At 36.1% G+C, this 22,297-nt stretch overlaps 1 protein-coding gene across 4 annotated transcripts in view; it reads left to right on the top strand.

Annotated features, from left to right (window-relative positions):
* MYO9A (myosin IXA) overlaps positions 1 to 22,297 on the top strand; it is a 283,835-nt gene that overhangs the window by 39,453 nt on the left and 222,085 nt on the right. For all 4 annotated transcript variants that reach the window (XM_059371925.1, XM_059371927.1, XM_059371928.1 and 1 more), the window contains exons 2-3: positions 5,545 to 6,455; positions 21,783 to 21,877. In XM_059371925.1, coding sequence (XP_059227908.1) covers positions 5,616 to 6,455; positions 21,783 to 21,877 — 935 coding nt within the window. In that variant the 5' untranslated portion in view covers positions 5,545 to 5,615. The remainder of the gene's footprint in view (positions 1 to 5,544; positions 6,456 to 21,782; positions 21,878 to 22,297) is intronic.

The following is a 22,297-nucleotide window of genomic DNA, read 5'->3' on the forward strand; positions in this document are numbered from 1 at the left end:
ACGATGATTTAAAAAAAGAGAGCCCTCAGAGGAATGCCTGGGTGGCTTAGTTGGTTAAGGTGTCCAACTCTTGATTTCGACTCAGGTCATGATCTTGGGGTTGTGGAATTAAGTCCCCCGGTTGGGCTCTGCACTGGGCATGGAGCTTTCTTGGAATTCTCTCTCTCTCTGCCCTCCACCCCACTCACTTGTGCTCTCTCTCTTGCGTGCATGTGCTCTCTCAGAACAACAACAAAACAGCTGTCAGAGAGGAATTACAAGAAATTAAACATGTGAAATGCTTAGAAAAATGACTAGTACAAATAAATACATAGAGCTAACTGTAGTTATTGTTACTATAATTTACTAAAAAAGAAATCATAACGTGTAAAGGATTGATAAATTTGTTAAAAATAAAAAGTTCCCTTCAACAAAATGTATTGTAAACAAAATAGAAAGCTAAGGCACTGATCAGGAGGAGATATTTGTCACGCATTTAACTGAAAACTGATTAATATCCAGGGTATATGAAAAACTCATTCAAACTGATAAAGAAAAGGTAACTCAAAAACCAGAAATGAAGGGGCGTCTGGGTGGCTCAGTGGGTTAAACCTCTGCCTTTGGCTTGGGTCATGATCTCAGGGTCCTGGGATTGAGCCCTGCATAGGGCTCTCTTCTCAGCCAGGAGCCTGCTCTCCCCCCCCCCCCCCCGCCTACTTGTGATCTCTCTGTGTCAAATTAATAAATAAAATCTTAAAAAAATTTAAAAAAAGCCCAGAAATGAATAAGCAACACAGTGCAAATGACAAATGATAGGATAATTGTTGCACTTGTCACACTAGTAATCAGGGAAATGCAAATGAAAGTAATGAGATACCTTTTGGCACTTAAGGTGGCAGAAACTCAAGTCTGGCGATACCAACTTTTATTGGTAAGGAGGCAGAGAAACATGAGCACTTTCTACGCTGGCTGTCACATAGTCAGCATGACTATTTTGGAGAGTATTTTGTTTATATTGACAATTTCACTCTTAGGTATAAAGCCCAAGGAAGGCTTGGAAGAGACATATGAGAACTGCAGCATTGTTTTAATGTGTAATCCTGGGAACATTCTAAGTGTTTGCTGGAAGGACTGTAGATTGATAAATTGTGGTATGGTCATACAGTGGTATTAAAAAAAAAACTTAATTTTTTAAAGCAGTTTTAGATTAGGGTCACAGCAAATTTGAACAGAAGATCCAGACCTTCTGCCTGGACAACATCCCATCACCCCCACTCTGTGGTACCTTTATTACAATTAAAGAACCTACATACAATGGCATATTATTTGGCACTTAGTGAACTTTTATGTGCAAAAGACAAGTGAGATGCAGACTAATAAGTATGATATGACACCTTTTTTTAAACTTAAAAAAGTGAAACAGTATTTGTTTGTAATAACTTGTGGAGATCCACATATGTAGTAAAAATATAGAAATGTGTTTGGGAATAATATCAAGCTCAGGATAGTGGTAACCTCTTAACTGTATCTCTGGTACTTTGTTTATAAACTGATCTGGAGTAATAACAGCAGTTTTCAAACTTGTTGAATTGCGTGGTGGATGATGACTACTTTTTTAAAAAAATTAGTTTCAGAGGTAGAATTTAGTGTTTCATTAGTTGCCTAGAACACCCAGTGCTTATTACATCAAGTGCCCTCCTTAATACTCATCACCCAATTACTGCATTCCTTCTACCCACCTCCCCTCCAGCAAACCTCAGTTTGTTTCCCAGAGTTCAGCATCTCCTATGGTTTGCCTCTCTCTCAGTTTTCATCTTATTTTTCTTTCCCTTCCCCTTTGTTTATCTCTTTTGTTTCTTAAAATTCTACATATGAGTGAAATCATATGGTATTTGTCTTTCTCCATCTCATTTCACCTAGCTTAATGCCCTCTAGTTCCATGGTAAGGTTTCAGTCTTTTTTTTTTTTTTTTTTAAGATTTTATTTATTTGAGGGATGCCTGGGTGGTTCACTTGGTTAAGTGGCTGCCTTTAGCTCAGATCATGATCTCTTGAGTCCTGGGATCTCAAGTCCCACATTGGGCTCCTTGCTCAATGGTAAGCCTGCCTCCTGCGGGCCACTCCTCCTGCTTGTGCTTGCTCTCTGTCTGTCAAATAAGTAAATAAAATCTTAAAAAAAAGATTTTATTTATTTGAGAGAGAGGGCATGAGCAGGAGGAGGGGTTGGGGGAGAAGGTCAAGTAGACTCCCCACTGAGCAGGGAGCCTGACTCAGCCCTATCCCAGGACTGTGTGTGTGTGTGTGCGTGTGCGTGTATACCACATTGGAAGATAACGCATCTTCTTTATTCATTCATCTGTTGATGGATATTGGGGCTCTTCCATATTTTAGCTATAGTGGACATTGCTGCTATATACATTGGGGTGCATGTGCCCCTTCAAATCACTATATTTGTATACTTTGGATAAATACCTAGTAGTGCAATTGCTGGATTGTAGAGTAGCTCTATTTTTAACTTCTTGAACCTCCATACTGTTTTCCAGAGTGGCTATACCAGTTTGCATTCCCACCAATAGTGTATGAGGGCTCTCCTTTCTCCGCATGCTTGCCAAAATTTTTTCCTGAGTGTTAATTTTAGTCATTCTGATTGTGTTGATGTGAGATGGTATCTCATTGTGGTTTTGATTTGTATTTCCTTGATGTCAAGTGATGCTGAGAATTTTTTCATGCGTGTGACTACTTTTTATATATTCTGTAATATTCTGTGTTTGAAAGATCATCTAGGAAAAAGGTAAACAAAGTTTCTTCATTTGAGGATGCAGTAATATGCAGTAATATGAGAGAGAAGTAACTGAAGTTACTTTTAGAAAATAACATGGCATCTTTATATGTCAAAGGGTGAAATAAATTAAAAAGGGAAAGAGTGATAACACATGAGGATGATTTTTTGTTGGGGCGTTACTGATGGAGATGAGAAGAAATAGGTTTTATTAGTCCTGAAAAGATGTGGAATATGTTTCTTATGTAAACTGGAATAGGAAAGCAGAGATGAGATGCAAATAGAAATACATTTTGAATTGGAAAAGGCACTATTTTCTCAGCGAGTTATCGAAGTTGAAATAATTCTCGGGTTGTTACATATGTGGGGTTTGAGAAGATTGGAAGAATATGCAGAATATTTGTAAGGAATGAAACAAGGTCAGATAAAAAATTAGCCTTGAAGGAAAGGGAAGGTTGAATAAAATTTATAGTATTTTGTTGTATAATTTTATCAGTTTGTTTGACAAGCCAGTGGCAGGATCTTATTGTTGACTGCTTTACTTCACCACTTAGGGGTGGTGGAAAGTCAGAGCCCAAAAGTCCTTGAAAATATTATGCGTAATAGGTTTCTCTTACTATTCTCTTAGTTATAATTTTTTTAACAGTTTTTCATATGTTTATTGGCCATTTATATATATTTTTAAACTTTTTAATTTTTTTAATTAATATATAATATATTATTAGCCCCAGGGATGCAGGTCTGTGAATTGCCAGGTTTACACACTGCACAGCACTCACCATAGCACATACCTTCCCCAATGTCCATAACCCCACCACCCTCTCCTACCCCGCCCCCCCAGCAACCCTCAGTTTGTTTTTTTGTGAGATTAAGAGTGTCTTATGGTTTGTCTCCCTCCCGATCCCATCTTGTTTTATTTATTCTTTTACTACCCTCCAAATCCCTTAGGTTGCCTCTCAACTTCCTTGTATCAGGGTGTTATAATTTTATCTAGTTTAGTTTTTCTGTTTATTTGATCTTCTTATTTTTTTAAGTTTTTATTGAAAACTAAAGTTAGTTAACATACAGTGCAACATTTGTTTCAGGTGTAGATATTAGTGATTCAGCACTTATATCCCACACCCAGTGTTCATCACAAGTGTGCTCCTTAATTCCTGTCAACTGCATAACCCATCCCCCCCCACCTCTGGTAGCCATCATTTTGTTCTCTACAGTTAAGAGTGTATTTCTTGGTTTGCCTCTCTTTCCCGCCTCCATGTTCATTTGTTTTCAGTTTCTTGAATTCCACATGAGTGAAATCATAGTATTTGTTTTTCTCTGACTAGCTTCTTTCACTTAGCATAATACTCCTGGTTCTGGGACGCCTCCGTGGCTCAGTTGTTAAGCATCTGCCTTTGACTCAGGTCATGATCCCAGGGTCCGGGGATCAAACCCTGCATCAGGTTCCCTGCTTAGTAGGAAGCCTGCTTCTCCCTCTCCCACTCCCCCTGCTTGTGTTCCTTCTCTTGCTGTCTCTCTCTGTGTCAAACAAATTAAAAAATCTTAAAAAAAATTACTTTCTAGTTCTGTCCATGTTGTTGTAAATGGCAAGATTTCATTTCTTTTTTTTTCCTTAAAGATTTATTTATTTTAGAGAGCATGCATGAGTGGGGGGAGGAGCAGAGAGACCGAGAGAATCTTAAATAGACTTCCTGCTGAGCAGGGAGATAGATTTGGGGCTCGATCTCAGGACCCTGGGATCATGACCAGAGCCAAAATCAGGAGTTGGACACTTAACCTATTGAGCCACCCAGGTGCCCCAAGATTTCATTCTTTTTTATGGCCGAGTAATATTCCATTATATATATAATGGAATATTATATATATAATGGAATATTAATGTCCACCTTTTTTATCCATTCATCAGTTGGTGGACATTTGGGCTCTTTACATAATTTGGCTTTTGTTGATAATGCTGCTGTAAATATTGGGGTGAATGTATCCCTTTGATTAGTATTTTTGTATCCTTGGGTAAATATCTAGTAGTGCTGGATCATAGCGTAGTTCTATTTAAAAAAAATTTTTTTTTAAAAAGGTTTTATTTATTTATTTGACAGAGAGAGATCACAAATAGGCAGAAAGGCAGGCAAAGAGAGAGGGGGGAAGCAGGCTCCCGATTTAACTTTTTGAGAAACTTCTATACTGTTTTCCAGAGTGGCTGCTCCAGTTTTCATTCCCACCAATAGTGTAATAGGGTTTCCCTTTCTCTGCATCCTTGCCAACACCTCTTGTTTCCTGTGTTGTTAATTTCATCTTCTTACTGTTTTAATTTCACAAAAATTTTGCTTCATGGTGGCATTCTTTCTTGTTTTTGCTTTATCCGTAAGAACTTTGGGTGCAGGGTGATTATATTTGCCTGATTTTTCTGTCCATTTTAATTCAGTTTTGTTGAGGTTCCTTCAAATATAAAGAAAGAACTTGATTCCAATCTCAGGTACTTTAGAAACATTTGAGATAGTAGAGGATAAAATACTTTTTTATTGGTACTCTGCATTTTAAATTATTAGTATAATAAAACTTGGAAAAAAATCTTTGGCAAGTTGCTATTTTAGAAACTGTCCAGATTAGGATGATAAAATGTAATATTATGTGGTCTTGATGAGACTGTTTTCAAGACTGTTTCTAGACTAAGAGTTAGGGTTTTATGTTCTAAATGATGTAATGAAATGATTTAAGCCTTTCCTGAGCATCAGAAAGTGAAGATTGTGTAATATGATTTTTAAATGTTTCACACTTTTTATGTTCCAGATCTTTTGCCACGAAAATGGTTTGCACAGTCTTGAACACATACTATCCATGCTGATGGGACAGAGTCCAATATGAATATAAATGATGGAGGAAGACGACGCTTTGAGGATAATGAACATACATTACGTATATATCCTGGGACAATTTCAGAAGGGACTATCTACTGTCCAATTCCTGCCAGAAAAAACTCCACAGCTGCTGAGGTGATTGAGTCTCTTATAAACAGACTTCATCTTGACAAAACAAAATGTTACGTTCTTGCAGAAGTAAAGGAATTTGGTGGAGAAGAATGGATACTCAATCCAACAGACTGTCCAGTTCAGCGAATGATGTTGTGGCCTCGGATGGCTTTGGAAAATCGCCTGAGTGGAGAGGACTATCGCTTTCTTCTGAGAGAAAAAAACCTTGATGGATCAATCCATTATGGTAGTCTGCAGTCATGGCTACGGGTGACAGAAGAACGCCGCAGGATGATGGAACGGGGTTTTCTTCCACAGCCTCAACAGAAAGACTTTGATGATTTATGTAGCTTACCTGATTTGAATGAGAAAACTCTTTTAGAAAACCTACGAAATCGCTTTAAGCATGAAAAAATTTACACCTATGTTGGCAGTATTCTAATAGTTATTAACCCATTCAAGTTTCTTCCTATTTATAATCCCAAATATGTCAAAATGTATGATAACCACCAATTGGGAAAACTGGAGCCCCATATTTATGCTGTGGCTGATGTAGCTTATCATGCCATGCTTCAGCGCAAGAAGAATCAGTGCATCGTGATTTCAGGAGAGAGTGGTTCTGGAAAGACGCAAAGCACAAACTTTCTTATTCACCACCTTACTGCTCTCAGTCAGAAGGGATTTGCCAGTGGAGTGGAACAAATTATTCTTGGAGCTGGACCAGTGCTTGAGGTAAGTGAGTAGAAATACTTTTCTTACTCTTACATGTTTATAAGATATAAACTGATATACTCTGACATGTTTATCTTTCAGAAATAAATAAAAATTTGGTACATATGAGAAAATAAAACTAGAAGTATAGATATAATTTTTAGTTACCAAGGAAAAATGGAAGATGGAAAGCAAAAAAGGCAGTGTGGAAGTTTAAAGGGTAAGACAGTGGCAGTATTTTTTTCAAAGGTGTTTTTGGGTCATAGTGATGAAGAAGGAGATGATTGGAGTCATAGGTATCCCCCTTTAAAGGGAAATAGCAAGGGCAGGACTTCTGTCTGTAATTGGGTTGTGGAATTAGGTGGTTGGGAAAAATATTCTTATCAGTATATTTGTATCCTTGTAACTTTAACGTGTGCCTAATATCGAATTCTAAGCGTTCAGTTTGAAAATGTAAAGAATATGGGAAAAAATTTAGTTCTGTAATGTTTTAGATGTAATATTACCAAAGGTAGAAAGGAAAGAAATACCATTTTTGTTTTAGAGATGAAAGGAAAAGGTAATACTACATTTTTAAAAAAGATTTTATAGGGGAGAGAGAGAGTGCATGTGTGAATGGGAGGAGAGGCAGAGGGAGAGGGGCCAGCAGACTCCCCACTGAGCGGGGAGCCTGAAGTGGGGCTCAATACCAGGATCCTGAGATCATGACCTGAGCTGAAGTCAGATGCTTACCCAACTGAGCCACCCACACGCTTCAGAGTATTTTTTAAAAGGGATTTTGTAAGGCTTAATTGAGATATACTAAACCACACATATTGAAAATGTACAATTTGATAAAATTTGACATTTATATATACTAATTAAACCATCACGACTACAATCAAGATACTGAATATACCCATTATCCCTAAAGTTTCCTCATCTCTTTGTAATTCTCTTACTTTTACCAGCTCAGTCATCTATGGGAAACCACTTACTTTTTTTTTTTTTTTAAAGATATTATTTACTTATTTGACAGATAGCACAAGTAGGCAGAGCAGCAGGCAGAGGGAGAGGGAGAAGCAGGCTCCCTGCTGAGCAGGGAGCCAGACATGGGGCTCGGTCCCAGGACCCTGGAATCATGACCTGAGCTGAAGGCAGCTGCTTAATCGACTGAACCACCCAGGTGCCCCAAGAAACCACTTACTTTGTCATGATAGTTTGTATTTTCTACAAACTAATTTTTATATAAATGGAATCATATATTTTGTACTCTTTTATGTTTGACTTCTCTTGGTATAATTATTTCAGGATTCATCCATGTTGTTTGTGTCAGTAATTTATTCCTTTTGCTAAGGTAGAATTCCACTGTGTGGGTATACCACACTTCATTTATCCATTTATCACCTGCTAATGGATATTTAGATTGTTGCTAGTTTTTGGCTGTTATACATAAAACTCTAGGTCTTTGTGTGGACATACACTTTCTTTTGGGTAAATACCTAGGAGTGGAATAACTACTTCATATGATAGGGTAATGCTTAACTTTTTAAGAAACTGCCAAACTTTTCCAGAGTGATTGTATCTATCATTTTATATTCTCACCCAGCAATGTATGTCAGTTCTAGTTACTTCACATCCTTGCTAACCCTTGATAGAGTCATTCCTTTAAATTTTAGTCATTCACATACATATATAGTGGTATCTCATTGAGGATTTATTTATTTATTTATTTATTTATTTATTTATTTAATTTATTATTGTGTTATGATAGTTACCATACAGTACATAATTCGTTTTTGATGTAGTGTGTTCATGATTCATTGTTTGTGTATAACACCTAGTGCTCCATGCAATCTGTGCCCTCCTTAATACTGATCACCATGCTCAGCCTTTCCCCTCACCCCCACTCCCTTCTAAAACTCTTCGTTTGTTTCCTGGGGTCCATAGTCTCTCATGGTTTGTCTCCCATTCCAATTTCTTCCTCTTTATTTTTCCCTACTCCTCAGGTCCTCCATGCTATTCCTTATGTTCCACAAACAAGTGAAACCATTTGATAATTGACTTTCTCTGTTTGAATTATTTCACTTAGCATAATGTCCTCCCGTCCCATCCAAGTTGATTAAAGTTGGGTATTCATCCTTTCTGATGGCTGAGTAATGTTCCATTGTGTATATGGACCACATTTTCTTCATCCATTCATCTTTTGAAGGGCTTCTTGGCTCTTTCCATATTTTGGCTGTTGTGGACATTGCTGCTATGAACACTGGGATGCATATGGCTGTTCTTTTAGCTACATCTGTATCTTTGGGGTAAATACCCAGTAGTGCAATTGCTGGGTCATAGGGTAGCTCTATTTTTAAGTTTTTGAGGAACCTCCACACTGTTTTCTAAAATGGCTACTCCAATTTGCATTCCCACCAGCAGTGTAAGAGGTATCCCCTTTCTCTATTTCTCCAGCATTTGTTGTTTGTTGGTGTGTCAATTTTGCCATTCTAATTGGCGTAAGGTGGTATCTCAGTGTAGTTTTGATTTGAATTTCCCTGATGCCGAGTGATGTAGAGCACTTTTTCACATGTTTGTTAGCCATTTGTATATTTTCTTTGGAGAAGTGTCTGCTTATGTCTTCTGCCCATTTTTTGACTTGATTATCTGTTTTTTGGGTGTTGAGTTGGGGAAGTTTTTTTTTTTTTTAAGATTTTGTTTATTTATTAGAGAGAGATCATGAGTAGGCAGAGAGGCAGGCAGAGAGGGGGAAGCAGGCTCCCCACTGAGCAGAGAGCCTGATGCAGGGTTCGATCCCAGGACCCTGAGATCATGACCTGAGCCAAAGGCAGAGGCTTAACCCACTGAGCCACCCAGGTGCCCCAAGAAGTTCTTTATAGATCTTAGATATCAACCCTTTGTCTGTATGGTCATTTACGAATATCTTCTCCCTTTCAGGGTTGCCTCTTTGTTTTGTTGACTGTTTTCTTTGCTGTGCAGAAGTTTTTTATCTTGATGAAGTCCAAAAGTTCATTTTCGCTTTTGCTTCCCTTGCCTCTGGAGACGTGTCTTGAAAAAAGTATCTGTGGCCGATGTCAAAGAGGTTACTGCCTATGTTCTCCTTTAGGATTTTGATGGTTCCTATCTCACATTGAGGTCATTCATCCATTTAGAGTTTATCTTGTGTGTAGTAAAAGAGAATGGTCCAGTTTCATTCTTCCGTATATAGCTGTCCATTTTTCCCAGCACCATTTATTGAAGAGACGTCTTTCTTCCATTGGATATTTTTTTCTTGCTTTGTTGAAGATTAGTTGACCATAGAGTTGAGGGCCCATATCTGGGCTGTCTATTCTGTTTCATTGATATATATGTCTGTTTTTGTGCCAGTACCATGCTGTCTTGGTGATCACAGGTTTGTAATATAGCTTGAAGTCAGGCAACTTGATTCCCCCAGCTTTCTTTTTCTTTTTTAACATTTCCTTGGCAGTTTGGGATCTTTTCTGGTTCCATAAAAATTTTAGGATTGTTTGTTCCAGCATTTTGGAGAATGCCATTGGTATTACTTTGCATTTTATAATGACTAATGCTATAAGCATATTTTCATGTGTTTATTTGGCCTCTATGTATTTTCTTTGGTGAAATGTTTGTCAAAATTTATTGTCCCCAATTTTTTACTGGGTTTTCTTTCAGTGTTTTGAAAGTTTTTTGTGTAGTGGGTGCAAGTCCTTTATCACATATATGTTTGCCCACATTTTCTCCCAGATTTAACTACCTCTTTTTTTTTTTTTTTTTAATTTTATTTATTTATTTGACAGAGAGAGATCACAAGCAGGCAGAGAGGCAGGCAGAGAGAGGAGGAAGCAGGCTCCCTGCTGAGCAGAGAGCCTGATGCGGGGCTGGATCCCAGGACCCTGAGATCATGACCTGAGCCGAAGGCAGCGGCTTAACCACTGAGCCACCCAGACGCCCCTTCTTTTTTTTTTTTTTTTTAAATATAGTTGACAATATGTTATTTTAGTTTCAGGTGTACAACTTAGTGATTCCAAATGTTTTTAATATTGTGCTGTGTTTACCATAAGTGTATCTACCATCTATCCTGATACATTGCTATTACAATATCATTAACTATATTCCTTATGCTGTGCCTTTTATTCCCATAGTTTGTTCATTCCGTAAGTGGAAGCCTGTATCTCTCACTTGCTTCACCCATTAGGCCCAGCCTTCCTCCCCTACCTCTCTGGCAACTATCATTTTGTTCTCTGTTTGGTTCTGCTTTTCGTTTCTTCTTTTTTTCCCCCTAGATTCTTATGAGTGAAATCATATGGTATTTTTCTTTCTCAATCTGACTTATTTCACTTAGTGTAATATCCTCTGAGTCCATCCATGTTGTCTTAAATGACATGATCTTCTCCTTTTTTTATGGCTGTGTAGTATCCATTTGTATGTATATACATCACATCTTACTTATTCATCTGTTGATGAACACTTAGGTTTTTTCATATCTTGGCTATTGTAAAGAATGTTAGAGTAAACAAAGGAGTGCATGTATCTCTTTGAATTAGTGTTTTTATTTATTTATTTATTTATTTTGACAAATACCCAGTAGTGGAATCATTGAATTGTATGGCACTTCTATTTTTAATATTTTGAGGAACCTGCATACTATTTTTTATAGTGGCTGTACCAATTTAAATTTCCGCCAACAATACAAGGGTTCCTTTTCCTCCACATTCTCACCAACGCTTGTTATTTCTAATGTTTTTGATAATGGCCATTCTAGCCAGGTGTAAGTTATTATCTGATTGTGGTTTTGATTTGCATTTTCCTGATAATGAGTGATATAGATCATCTTTACATATGTCTGTTGGCCATCTTTATCTATTCAGGTCCTCTGTCCAATTTAGTTGGATTATTTTTTTGATGGTGTTCAAGTTTTTTCTGTATTTAATTTTTATTTTTAAAGTCTTTTTTTTTTAAAGATTTAATTTATTTATTTGACACAGAGAGAGAGAGAGATCACAAGTAGGTAGAGAGGCAAGCAGAGTATTTTTTATTTTTTAAAGTTTTTTTTTTTTTAATTTATTTGACAGAAAGAGACAGTGAGAGAGAGAACACAAGCAGGGGGAGCGGAAGAGGGAGAAACAGACTTCCTGCTGAGCAGGGAGCCCGATGTGGGACTCGATCCCAGAACCCTGAGATCATGACCTGAGCTGAAGGCTATTGCTTAACCAACTGAGCCACCGAGGCACTCTGAAGTTTTTTTTGTTTTTTTTTTTTTTAATATATTTTAGATATGAACTCCTTATTAGATTATCATTTGCAAATATTCTCCCCCTCTCAGTAGGTTGTCTTTTTGATGGTTTCTTTAACTGTGTGAAAGTTTTTGTTGTTTTTGTTTTGTTTTGTTTTGTTTTGGTGTGGTCCCAGTAGCTTGTTTTTGTTTTCCTTGCCTTATGAGACATATCTAGAAAAATGTTGCTTTGGCCTGTGTCAGGGAAATTACTATTTGTGTTCTTTTCTAGGATTTTATGGTTTCAGGTCTTGTATTTGGGTTTTAATCCAATTTGAGTTTATTTTTGTGTTACAGGGAGGTCAGTTACATTCTTTTGCATGTAGTTGTCCCGTTTTCCTAGCACCATTATTGATGAGACTGTCTCATGTTATGTATTTTTGCTTCGTCATTGATTAATTGATGTATAAGTGTGGGTTTATTTCTGGGCTCTCTATTCTGTGCCATTGATTTATGTGTCTGTTTTTGTGTTGGTACCATCCTGTTTTGATTACTACAGCTTGGTGAGGTATATGTTGAATTGTGAAATTGTGATACCTCCAGTTTTGGTTTTGTCAAGATTGTTTTGGTTACTCCAGGATTCTTTTGCTTCCATAGAAATTTTACTGTTATTTGTTTTGGTTTTTTAAAAAAATGCTTTTGGTATTTTGATAGGTATTGCATTGAATCTGTAGATTGCTTTGAGTAATATAGATATTGTAATAATATTAATTCTTCCAATCTGTGAGCCTGGACTATTTTTCCATTTGCTTGTGTCATCTTCAATTTCTTTCATCAGTGTTTTATGGTTTTGGAGTATAGATCTTTGACTCTTTTTGTGAAGTTTATTCATGGGTTTTTTCTTCTTTTTGGTTCAGTAGTAAATGGTATTTTCTTAATTTCTCTATCTGCTGCTTTGTTATTAGTGTATAGAAATGCTACCGATTTCTGGGTGTTAATTTTGTATCCTTCAGCTTTACTGAAGGTTGCTTTTTGGTGGCGTTTTTAAGATTTTTCTGTGTATGTCATTTGCAAATAGTGATGGTTTAACTTCTTTACCAATGTGAATGCCTCTTCTTTTTCTTGTCTGATTGCTGTGGCTGGGACTTTTAATACTGTGTAGCAAGAGTGTGCATATTTGTCTTATTCCTAATCTTAGGGAAAAGCTCTCAGTTTTTCACCATTGAGTGTGATGTTAGCTGTGGGTTTTTTTTTTTTTTTAAGATTTTATTTATTTATTTGACAGACAGAGACCACAAGTAGGCAGAGAAGCAGGCAGAGAGAAAGGAGGAAGGAGGCTCCCCGCTAACAGAGAGCCCAATGCGGGGCTTGATCCCAGAACCCTGGGATCATGACCTGAGCCACCCAGGCGCCCCAGCTGTGGGTTTTTTATATATTGTGTTTATTATGTTGAGGTATGTGCCCTCTAGCCCCACGTTTTTGGGAGTTTTTATCATCAGTGGAATTTGAATTTGTCAGATGGTTTTTCTGCACCTATTGGGATGACCATATGATTATGATCCTTGGTTTTGTTGATGTGGTGTTATCACATCAATTTGTGAATACTGAATTATTCTTACAACCCTGGAGACAGTCTCATTTGGTCATGGTGCATGATCTTTTTAATGTATTGTTGTATGTGGTTTGGTCATATTTTGTTGGTGGTGTTTGCCTTTATCTTCATCAGGGATATTGGCCTGCAGTTTTTTTTGGGTGTGGGTGGTGTCTTCTTTTGGGTTAGGCATGGCGTGATCCTGGCCTCATGAATGTATTTGGAAGCTTTGATGAGGGTAGGTATTAACTCTTTTTAAAATGTTTGATAGAATTCACTCGTTGATCCTTCTGGTCCTGGACTACTACTTCTTTTTTTTTTTTTTTTAATTTTTTTTCTGGACTTTCTATTCAGTTTTTTAAAATCTATGTATGTTTGGGTTTTTTTTTTTTACTATATTCTCCTGTTTTCATTATTATAGCTTGTAATAAAGTTTGAAATCAGAAAGTATGCCTCTAGCTCTGTTCTTTTTCAGGATTACCTTGGTTATTTGGGGTAATCTATGGTTGTATACAAATTTTAGGATTGTCTTTTCTACTTTTGTGTATAGTGCCATTAGGATTTTGATAGGAATTGCAGTGAATATGTAGATTGCTTTGGGGTAGTCTGGACATTTTAACAATGTGAATTCTTCCAATCCATGAGCACAGAATATCTTTGAATTTTTTGTGTCTTCTTCAGTTTTTGTCATGAGTGTCTTATAGTTTTCATTGTACAGATCTTTCACCTCCTTGGTGAAATGTCACTCAGATTTAACCCTCTTTTAGTAGTATCTTTTGAAGAGCAGAATTTTAGATTTTGATGAAGTCTAATTTAGCCATTTTTTTTTTCTCTTATGGATAAGAAAACTCTGACTAATCCATGGTTGCAAAGATGTTCTCTCTCTCTCTCTCTCTTGTTTTTTAAGTTTTATGGTTTCAGGTTTCGCATTCAGGTCTGTGATCCATTTTGAATTTATTTTGTATATAGTGTAAGGTATAGATCCAGTGTTTTCCTATGAATATCTACTTGTTTCAAGATTATTTTTTGTTGAAGTACTATTTTTTCTTTACCTTAGTGCCTCTGTATCTTTGTCAGAAAATTGTCCATATATATGTGGGCTTATTTCACATTCTCTATTCTGTTCTACTTATTCATTTGGCTTTATGATAGTGCTATGCTACTTTCATTATGTAACTTTATAATAATTTTTGAAACTAGTTTTATTAATCCTTCTTTTGCTTAGTTGTTTGGATATTCTGTCCTTTGCATTTCTGTATGAATTTTAGAACTAAATTGTCAGTTGTCTCGTAAAGTTTTTTTGGACTTTGATTGGCATAGTGTTAAATCTGTAGTTTAATTTGGAGAGAGCTGAAATATGCTAACAATAGTAAGTCATGTGAATCATGAACAAGTTTTATTTTCCCACTTATGAAGATCATCTCTAGTTTCTCTCAGTAGTATTTTGTTGTTTTAATGTGGAGGACTTTAACATATATAGTAATTTACATTTGTCAGTATTTTTGGATGCTTTTATAAGTGGTATTTAAAAGGTTTCAGTTGTTAGTTCCTAATACATAGAGATATAGGTGATATTGGCACTTTGATCTTGTAAGATACAAACTGGCTAGATACAAATATTCTTACTTTTTTAAAGTTTTCTTTGGATTTTCCACATGGGAAATCATCTTTGTGGTTAAAAAGACACTTTTCTTTTTTTCCAATCAGGATTTCTTTTTTCCTTCAGATTTCACTGATTATGCCAATATGAATATAAGTGGTGAAAGCAGCATTCTTCTCTTGGGGAAAAGAATTCAGCTTTAAACATTAAGTATGATGATAGCCGTTGGGTTTTATGTAGATGCTCTTTGTTAGATTGAGGACCATTCCCTTTTTTTTTATATAATTAAAAATTTTTTTATAAACATATAATGTATTATTAGCCCCAGGGGTACAGGTCTGTGAATTGCCAGGTTTACACACATCACAGCACTGACCATAGCACATACCCTCCCCAATGTCCATAATCCTACTACCCTCTCCCGACCCCCCTCCCCCCAGCAACCCTCAGTTTGTTTTGTGTGATTAAGAGTCTCTTATGGTTTGTCTCCCTTCCACTCCCATCTTGTTTCATTTATTCTTCTTTTTTTTTTTTTAAAGATTTTATTTATTTATTTGACAGACAGAGATTACAGGTAAGCAGAGAGGCAGTCAGAGAGAGGAGGAAGCAGGCTCCCTGCTGAGCAGAGAGCCCAATGTGGGGCTCGATCCCAGGACCCTGGGATCATGACCTGAGCTGAAGGCAGAGGCTCTAACTCACTGAGCCACCCAGGCGCCCCTGTTTCATTTATTCTTTTCCTACTCCCCAAACCCCCCACATTGCCTATCCACTTCCTCATATCAGGGAGATCATATCATATGATAGTTGTCTTTCTCCAACTGACTTATTTCACTCAGCATAATACCCTCTAGTTCCATCCACGTCGTCGCAAATGGCAAGATTTCATTTCTTTTGATGGCTGCATAGTATTCCTTTGTATATATATGCACCACATCTTCTTTATCCATTCATCTGTTGATGGACAACTAGGTTCTTTCCATAGTTTAGCTATTGTGGACATTTTTGTTATAAACATTCGGGTGCACGTGCCCCTTCGGATCACTACGTTTATATCTTTAAGGTAAATACCCAGTAGTGCAGTTGCTGGGTTGTAAGGTAGCTCTATTTTCAACTTCTTGAGGAACCTCCATGCTGTTTTCCAGAGTGGTTGCACCAACTTGCATTCCCACCAACAGTGTACGAGGGTTTCCCTTTCTCCACATCCTCGCCAGCATCTGTCATTTCCTGACTTGTTAATTTTAGCCATTCTGACTGGTGTGAGGGGTGGTATCTCATTGTGGTTTTGATTTGTATTTCCCTGATACTGAGTGGTGTGGAGCACTTTTTCATGTGTCTGTTGGCCATTGGGATGTCTTCTTTGCAGAAATGTCTGTTGGTGTCCTCTGCCCATTTCTTGATTGGATTATTTGTTCTTTGGGCGTTGAGTTTGATAAGCTCTTTATAGATTTTGGGTACTAGCCCTTTATCTGATATGTCGTTTGCAAATATCTTCTCCCATTCTGTCAGTTGTCTTTTGGTTTTGTTAACTGTTTTTTTTGTTGTGCAAAAGCTTTTGATCTTGATGAAGTCCCAATAGTTCATTTTTGCCCTTGCTTCCCTTGCTTTTGGCGATGTTCCTAGGAAGAAGTTGCTGCCACTGAGGTTGAAGAGGTTGCTGCCTGTGTGTTCCTCAAGGATTTTGATGAATTCCTTTCTCTCATTGAGGTCCTTCATCCATTTTGAGTCTTATTTTCGTGTGTGGTATAAGGAAATGGTCCAGTTTTATTCTTCTGCATGTGGCTGTCCAATTTTCCCAACACCATTTGTTGAAGAGACTGTCTTTTTTCCATTGGATATTCTTTCTTGCTTTGTTGAAGATTAGTTGACCATAGAGTTGAGGGTCTATTTCTGGGCTCTCTATTCTGTTCCATTGATCTATGTGTCTGGTTTTGTGCTAGTACCATACTGTCTTGATGATTATAGCTTTGTAATGGAGCTTGAAGTCTGGAATTGTGATGTCACCAACTTTGGCTTTCTTCTTCAATATTTCTCTGGCTATTTGAGGTCTTTTCTGGTTCTATCTAAATTTTAGGATTATTTGTTCCATTTCTTTGAAAAAAAATGGATGGGATTTTGGTAGGGATTGCATTAAATGTGTAGATTGCTTTAGGTAGTATAGACATTTTCACAATATTTGTTCTTCCAATCCATGAGCATGGAACATTTTTCCATTTCTTTGTGTCTTCCTCAATTTCTTTCATGAGCTCTTTATAGTTTATTGAGTATAGATTCTTTGCCTCTATGGTTAGGTTTATTCCTAGGTATTTTATGGTTTTGGGTGCAATTGTAAATGGGATTGTCTCCTTAATTTCTCTGTCTTGTTGTTGGTGTAAAGAAATGCAATTGATTTCTGTACATTGATTTTATATCCTGACACTTTACTGAATTCCTGTACAAGTTCTAGCAGATTTGGACTGGAGTTTTTGGGTTTTCCATATATAGAATCATATCATCTGCATAGAGTGATAGTTGACTTCTTCTTTGTCAGTTTGGATGCCTTTAATTTCTTTTTGTTGTCTGATTGCTGAGGCTAAGACTTCTAGTACTATGTGGAGTAGCGGTGGTGATAGTGGACATTCCTGCCATGTTCCTGACCTTAGCGGAAAAGCTCTCAGTTTTGGGAGAGAGGGAATCTTATGCAGGCTTTCCCCCAGCATGGAGCCTGATGTGGGGTTGATCTCACAACCCTGAGGTTATGACTTGAGCCGAAATCAACAGTCAGATGCTCAACCAACTGGGCTACCCAGGTGCCCTGCCATTTGTTTTTTTTATATCCTGTACTCTTCCATTACTACTTTCTATTATGTCATGGAGATGTTTTCTAGCATGCCATTTTAGTTTTGTTGTTGTCTCTCCTTTTAGGTTTTTTGGTTATTTTTTTAGTGGTATTCCTGAGCATTCCAATTAACATTGGAATAACATTGTATTACTACCAACTTAATTTCAATAATATGCAGAAACTTTCTTCTGTATAGCTCTATTCCTTTCCTCCTCCTTTGTGCTTTTATTTTCATATAAATAATTTTCAAATTATTTTTCTACATTGTTATATCCATACACATAGGTTTCTTTTTATTGTTTTATGGAATTTTCTTTCAGGTTAGGTAGGAGGAAAAAGGTTACAAAATATTTATACTGTTTTGTATTTACATTACATTTATCTTGTGTTCTTTATCTCTTCATATAGCTTTGCTTCATTATCATGTGTGTTTTTAGCTTGAATTACTTCATTTAGTGTTTTTCATAAGGCCTATCTGCTGATTGTATTCTTTCAATTTTTGTTCATTTAAATGTCTTATTTTCTCCTTTAATTTTAAAAGATAGTTTTACTGGACACAGAATTCTTGGTTGACAGGCTTTTCTCAGTGATTTGAATATATAAGTCTACTGTTTTTAATTCTTAATGTTTTATTTGGAGAAATTAGGTGATATGCTTATTGAGGAACTTTTATATGGTATGTGTTGCATCTCTTTTACTGCTTATAAGAACTATTCTTTTTTTAAACGATTTTTATTTATTTGAGAGGGAGAGCACATTGCTGAGGAGAGATCCTGATGCAGGGCTCCATCCCAGGACCCTGTGATTATATAAGAACTATTCTTTCTCTTTTAGCTATTTGATCATCATTTGTCTAGGTGCAGATCTTTTTTTAGTTTTGGATGCTTGGAGTTTGTGAAGGTTGGTGGATATGTAGATTATTGTTTTTCATGAAATTTGGGAAGTATTGGGCCTTTCATTGTTGAAATATTCAGTTTATGTTTCACTGTATCCACTTGCTATGTCTCTATGAAAGCCCCTCCAATGAATTTTTCATTTTAATTAATATATTTTTCAATAATGAAATTTTTATAATTTCTACCCCTTCACTGATATACTCTATTGTTAAGGTATATTTTCATACTTTCCTTTAGTTGTTTGAAAATACTTAAAATAGCTGATGCAAAGTTTTGATTTTGTAGGTCCAACATCTGGGTTTTGCCAGGGAAGTTTCTATTTATTGCTTTTTTTTTTTTTTAATTTATTTATCAATTTGGCAGAGAGAGATCACAGGTGGGCAGAGAGGCAGGTAGAGAGAGAGAGGAGGAAGCAGGCTCCCCGCCAAGCTGAGAGCCCGATTTGGGACTCGATTGCAGAACCCTGAGATCATGACCTGAGCCAAAGGCAGAGGCTTAACCCACTGAGCCACCCAGGCGCCTGCTGCTTATTGCTTTTTATAAAATTTTCCTGGTCCATGCTTTTTCCTCTTTGCATGTCTTACAATGTTTTGGTGAAAAGTGGGCATTTTTATTAATGCAGCGTGGCAGTTCTGAGAATGAGATTTTTCCCTCCTCCCAGGATTTGGTTGTACCATGACTTCTCTGGAATAAGTTTGTGAATTCTGTTCTTTTTCCTTGCGGCCTTTACATTCTTTCTTCATTTAGCTTAGTGGTCAGATAATTGGACAAGGATTTTTTTTTAAATGTCAGGAAGCAGTTAGGCTCCCAGTTTCTTCTGTGAAGTTCTGTGTGCTTCTTGGATGCTTGTCAACATTTAACCAGGTAATTGTCAAATCTGCCTTACCTTTTACTTCCTGTTTACATAGAACTTAAATATCAAATCAGAGATCTCACCTCTTTACTGAGCATGTGTATATTTCTGGATATGTGCACAGTCCTGCACCAGTACAACACTTTTTACATTCCCTAGAATATTTCATTTCTTTCTTTCTTTATTTTTTAAAGATTTTATCTATCTATCTATCTATTTATTTATTTATTTAGTTAGTTAGTTATTTGAGAGAGAGAGCACAAGCCAGAGGGAGAAGCAGACTCCTTGCTGAGCAGGGAGAGTGACAGGGGGCTGGATCCCAGGATCCTGATTCTTAACTGACTAAGCCACCCAAGCCTTCCGATTTCAGATCTTTAAATGCCGCTTTTGTATAGGTCATTCACTAACTTTTTCTTTTAAGTTGTTTGGTTGCCTCATTTTTTGCCTCATTATCTTATTGCTACCTTAGGCAGTTTCAGTATTTAAACAATTGCCTCTGATTGTTTTTAACAAACATGCATGGTGAAAAGGTTGTCTTTTTTGAATGAGCTTCAAGTCCAGTCAGGTAAAGATAATCCTTTGAGTGAGGTTTTCCAGGAAAATGCCATATAAAATTCTGACAGTTACCTGTGAGACAGTGCTTAGGCTGTAACCCTGTTCTATTTCTTCAGTGGCTTCTAGGCTGCCTTTTAAACAGAGTATAATTACAGATTACATTTCTCTTCAGCATGGAGCTGGGGAGAGGATCTCCTTAGGTAATGGATAAGTTAAAATGCCACAATGCCTGTTTTTCTTACTGAGATTCAGCTGTTTTCCTTCATTAATTGTTCCTCTACAAAGGATTATTGTAAGCTTTTAATAAATTTCTAGAGTTGTCAGAAAGTCTATTTAGATAGTTTTTTGTTTTATTTCTCTCATGAAGAAGAGGATTTTCAGAGATCTTTATAATTTTCTCTGACCTCAATTTCAATGATCTATTCAAGAGATTTAAGTAGTAAATACTGTATATATTTACTTTTGTAGTCGCCATTTTTGCTGTTCTTCATTCTGTATGCTGATCCATATTTGAGTATGATCCTTCTGCCTGAAGGACTTTCTTCAATGTTCCTTTTAGTATGGGCTGACTTATGAAAATTTTCAGATTTATGTATCAGAAATTGTCTTTTTTTGGCCTTAATTTTTTAATGATTTACTTTTTTTAAGGTGATATTTAAGTTCTTAAAAGAGTTAAATTTAAATAGAATTAAAATTTCAGTAAAATTTATGAATTTTAAAACATTAATTTGGGTAACCATATCTCTATAGTCTAAATACAGAAAAGTTCCACTACTTCATTTGAAACTCCTTCATACTACTTTATCTTCATTTCCTCTTACTTCTCTCCCATACTAATTTGTGGGAACTACTGGTCTGTTTTCCATTGCGTGTTTTTTTTTTTCCCCAAAATGTCACAGACGTGGAATCGTATAGTAAGTTAAGTTTTGAGACTAGTTTCTCTCATTTAACATTTTATCTTGGAAATTCATTCAGATTGTTGCATATGTAGTTCAACAGGGGATGATTTTTAAAAATTTTAATTTTAAGAAACTTTATTGGGATATATAACTTAAAATATAGCCATTTAAGACTTATAGTTCAATGATTTTTGATAAATGTATATACACTTTGATAGCCACCATTATATGGTGAAGCTATAGAATATTTTTATTACTCTTTGTGCCTTTTTATACTTCTCCCAGCTTCATCCCATTCCCAAACAACTCTGATCTTCTTTCTGTTACTGTTGTTTTGTCTTTTCTAGAATATCATAGTACAGTATGTACTCTTGAGTCTGGTTTCTTCCACATGTCATAATGTTTTGATACTCATCAATATTGATGTATGAACCAGTTTATCTTTATTGCTGGGTAGTATTCATTGCATTGTGTATACTTTGGTTACAATTTAGGCAGCTTATGTATTTTTAATTCTTTTTAAAATATACTGTAGCTTTGTTTTAAGTTGATGTGATAAAGTGATATGTTACACTGTAGTGAGATTTTATTTCATTTATACTATTTAAAATTGCAATTTTTATGATGTAATTTTTCTGTTTCTAGCTCCTATTTATTTAATTTTAAGATTTTAAAAATACAGAAATATATTAAGAAAGTTTTTGGCTCTCAAAGGTAAAAGTTAAATTAATTTTAAGGAGTGTTAAGTTTTCAAAATAAAGATTTATTTTAATGAAAAGCATAAAGTACTTTCTGCTTGGTTTTATTTCAACTATTAGTTGTTCTCTTTTACTTTTCCTGAACCATATGAGCCTCAAGTTAAAGAGAATTACATTTGAGCCAACCTAAGCAAGATTTTCCATTTTAAAAAATGAAATTAATGAGAACTGTTTATTTTGACAGGCCTTTGGAAATGCAAAGACAGCTCATAATAACAATTCAAGTCGTTTTGGCAAATTTATTCAAGTAAATTACCAAGAAACTGGCACCGTACTTGGGTAAGTAGCAGTAGCAGGCTTTGGAATATGTTTATATTTTCACCATTTTCTCTTCATAATCCATTGGTTGTTTGTTTGCTGTTTAATGAGAAGACTGACATTGGTGTCTGTATTCAATTTTTTTCCTCTAAACTGTTTTTCTTTTTTTTCTTTTTGGAAAATTGAAGCCTGAGAAAAGTTCAAAGTATAGTGTAACACATATATCTGTAACTTAGATTTGCTAATTGTTAACAATTTGCTGCATTTGCTTTTTTCTTCTGTATTATGCATACATTCATTTTTCAGAATTGCTTCTGAGTATAAGTTGGGCATATAATTTGACTCCCCACAGGAATCAGAGCCACATTTTCCTATATGATGATGTTCTATTAAAAAAATTTAATTTTGGGGCGCCTGGGTGGCTCAGTGGGTTAAGCCGCT

The sequence above is a fragment of the Mustela nigripes genome, chromosome 13, assembly GCF_022355385.1.
Source record: "Mustela nigripes isolate SB6536 chromosome 13, MUSNIG.SB6536, whole genome shotgun sequence".
Classification (NCBI taxonomy): Eukaryota; Metazoa; Chordata; class Mammalia; order Carnivora; family Mustelidae; genus Mustela; species Mustela nigripes.